Source organism: Callionymus lyra, chromosome 17, assembly GCF_982586985.1.
Source record: "Callionymus lyra chromosome 17, fCalLyr1.hap1.1, whole genome shotgun sequence".
NCBI lineage: Eukaryota > Metazoa > Chordata > Actinopteri > Syngnathiformes > Callionymidae > Callionymus > Callionymus lyra.
The window spans coordinates 24,861,176-24,863,657 of record NC_141834.1 but is presented as its reverse complement, the minus strand read 5'-3'; the positions used below and the strand labels follow the sequence as shown (position 1 = coordinate 24,863,657).

Below are 2,482 nucleotides of genomic sequence, written 5' to 3'. Positions count from 1 at the left end.
GATCTGACAAAATAATAAGGTTTTTGTTATCATGCGTGTGTATTTCCACAGGTGTACAAGCGTGTATCAGGTGTGTATAGGTGTTTACAGGTATGTACAGGTGTGTACAGGTGTTTACAGGTGTGTACAGGTGTGTACAGGTGTTTACAGGTGTATACAGGTGTGTACAGGTGTTTACAGGTATGTACAGGTGTGTACAGGTGTTTACAGGTGTGTACAGGTGTGTACAGGTGTTTACAGGTGTATACAGGTGTGTACAGGTGTTTACAGGTGTGTACAGGTGTTTACAGGTGTATACAGGTGTCTACAGGTGTGTACAGGTGTGTACAGGTGTGTACAGGTGTGTACAGGTGTGTACATGTGTGTACAGGTGTTTACAGGTGTGTACAGGTGTGTACAGGTGTTTACAGGTGTGTAGCAGGTGTGTACAGGTGTTTACAGGTGTGTACAGGTGTGTACAGGTGTTTACAGGTGTGTAGCAGGTGTGTACAGGTGTTTACAGGTGTGTAGCAGGTGTGTACAGGTGTGTACAGGTGTGTACAGGTGTGTAGCAGGTGTGTACAGGTGTGTAGCAGGTGTGTACAGGTGTGTACAGGTGTTTACAGGTGTGTAGCAGGTGTGTACAGGTGTGTACAGGTGTGTAGCAGGTGTGTACAGGTGTGTACAGGTGTGTACAGGTGTGTACAGGTGTGTAGCAGGTGTGTAGCAGGTGTGTAGCAGGTGTGTACAGGTGTGTACAGGTGTTTACAGGTGTGTAGCAGGTGTGTACAGGTGTGTACAGGTGTGTACAGGTGTGTAGCAGGTGTGTACAGGTGTGTAGCAGGTGTGTACAGGTGTGTACAGGTGTGTACAGGTGTGTAGCAGGTGTGTACAGGTGTGTACAGGTGTGTACAGGTGTGTAGCAGGTGTGTACAGGTGTGTAGCAGGTGTGTACAGGTGTGTACAGGTGTTTACAGGTGTGTAGCAGGTGTGTACAGGTGTGTACAGGTGTGTAGCAGGTGTGTACAGGTGTGTACAGGTGTGTACAGGTGTGTACAGGTGTGTAGCAGGTGTGTAGCTACCTGGTGTTCTCGAGCTCCTCCGTCAGTGAAGTTGAGGATGTAGATCACTGCTCGTCCTCCCACCATGAGAGTGTCGCCGCCCTGCTGGTGGAACAAAGTCACGTAGTTCTCTGGTCTTTTGAAGTGGAACCTAGAGGGTTCTGTAGACACACAACTCATTACTGACACGTCTGTGTGTGTGAGTGTGTGAGTATGTGAGTGTGTAGGTGTGTGTATGAGTTTGTGTGTGTATGTGTGTGTGTGTGTAGGTGTGAGTGTGTAGGTGTGTGTGTGTGTGCGTGTGTGTGAGAGTTTGTGTGTGTACGTGTGTGTGTGTAGGTGTGTGTGTGAGTTTGTGTGTGTGTGTATGTGTGAGTGTGTGTGTGTGGGAGTGTGTGTAGGTGTGTGTGTATGTGTGAGTGTGTGTGTGTGTGAGTGTGTGTGTGGGTGTGTGTGGGGGTGAGTGTGAGTGTGTGTGTATGTGTGTGGGGGTGTGTGTGTTTGCGTGTGAGTGTGTGTGTGTGAGAGTTTGTGTGTGTATGTGTGAGTGTGTGTGTGAGTGTGTGTGGGTGTGGGTGTGTGTGTGTGTCTGTGTGTGTGTGTGTAACTTCTCTTTGAAGTCTACTGTGTGTTGAGCATCATTTGTCGTCATGGTAACAACACTCAGCGACAGCGTCACGTCACTAAATTATCATTCTGCGAGTGTGTGCGCGTGCACGTGTGTGTGTTGTTCCGCATTGCAGCAGCATCACAGTCATAATTCACCATCTGAAGGACAGATGCACGCGCGCACGCCCCCCACATACACACACATGCAACGCCATCGTCGAGCCTCTGCGTGGCCCGCGCGTGCGTGACTTCTCACCGTGAACAACAAATTTGAGACGCGGAGATTTTCCTGAGACCAGCGACACCATCAGAACCACCAGAACCACCAGAACCGTCAGAACCAGTCGAGTCATCGTGTCCGTCCAGGAGGTCCAAAGATCCACTTCTGTCGTTCGTCTCGTGCTCGTGCTCGTCCTCGCGGGTCCAGGTGCCTCGTCGATGCTCGTGCGTGAGGTTCTGGTTCTGCTCGTCTGAGCCGCTCCTGCGTGTGGACTGACGACCGGAACCTCTGGATCTGCGGGGACAGCTGATGACGTGTTGCCATGGAGACGCGGGATGTGCAGTTTTGGAATGCTCGTGCACGCTCTCGTGGAGTCACGTGACGGAGGCAACGATGATCTCATCCATCCCATAATAGTCTCTGGATCTGTTGTCATGGATTCTTCCTGAGCGACTTCAAGATACATCACGTGGTTTCTCAGTTGCTGCAGTACCAGCGCTGACCTGCAGGAGTCACACTGACCCCTGACCACTGCCTGTAATGACGTCACTGGACATACCTGCATGTAGCCATTAGCATAAAGGTGATGTTGTGTGTCTGTGTGTGACGTGTG

At 50.6% G+C, this 2,482-nt stretch overlaps 1 protein-coding gene across 1 annotated transcript in view; it reads right to left on the bottom strand.

The window, feature by feature from the left end:
- Positions 1-2,242, bottom strand: part of LOC148063121 (semaphorin-7A) — a 15,782-nt gene extending 13,540 nt beyond the window's left edge. The window contains exons 1-3 of the mRNA XM_087813136.1: positions 1,906-2,242; positions 1,062-1,201; positions 1-3 (exon numbers count right to left, since the gene is read on the bottom strand). The exon at positions 1-3 is cut by the window's left edge and continues 60 nt beyond it. Of these exons, the coding sequence (XP_087669262.1) occupies positions 1-3; positions 1,062-1,201; positions 1,906-2,002 (240 nt within the window). The 5' untranslated portion in view covers positions 2,003-2,242. The remainder of the gene's footprint in view (positions 4-1,061; positions 1,202-1,905) is intronic.
- Positions 2,243-2,482: the final 240 nt, after the last annotated feature.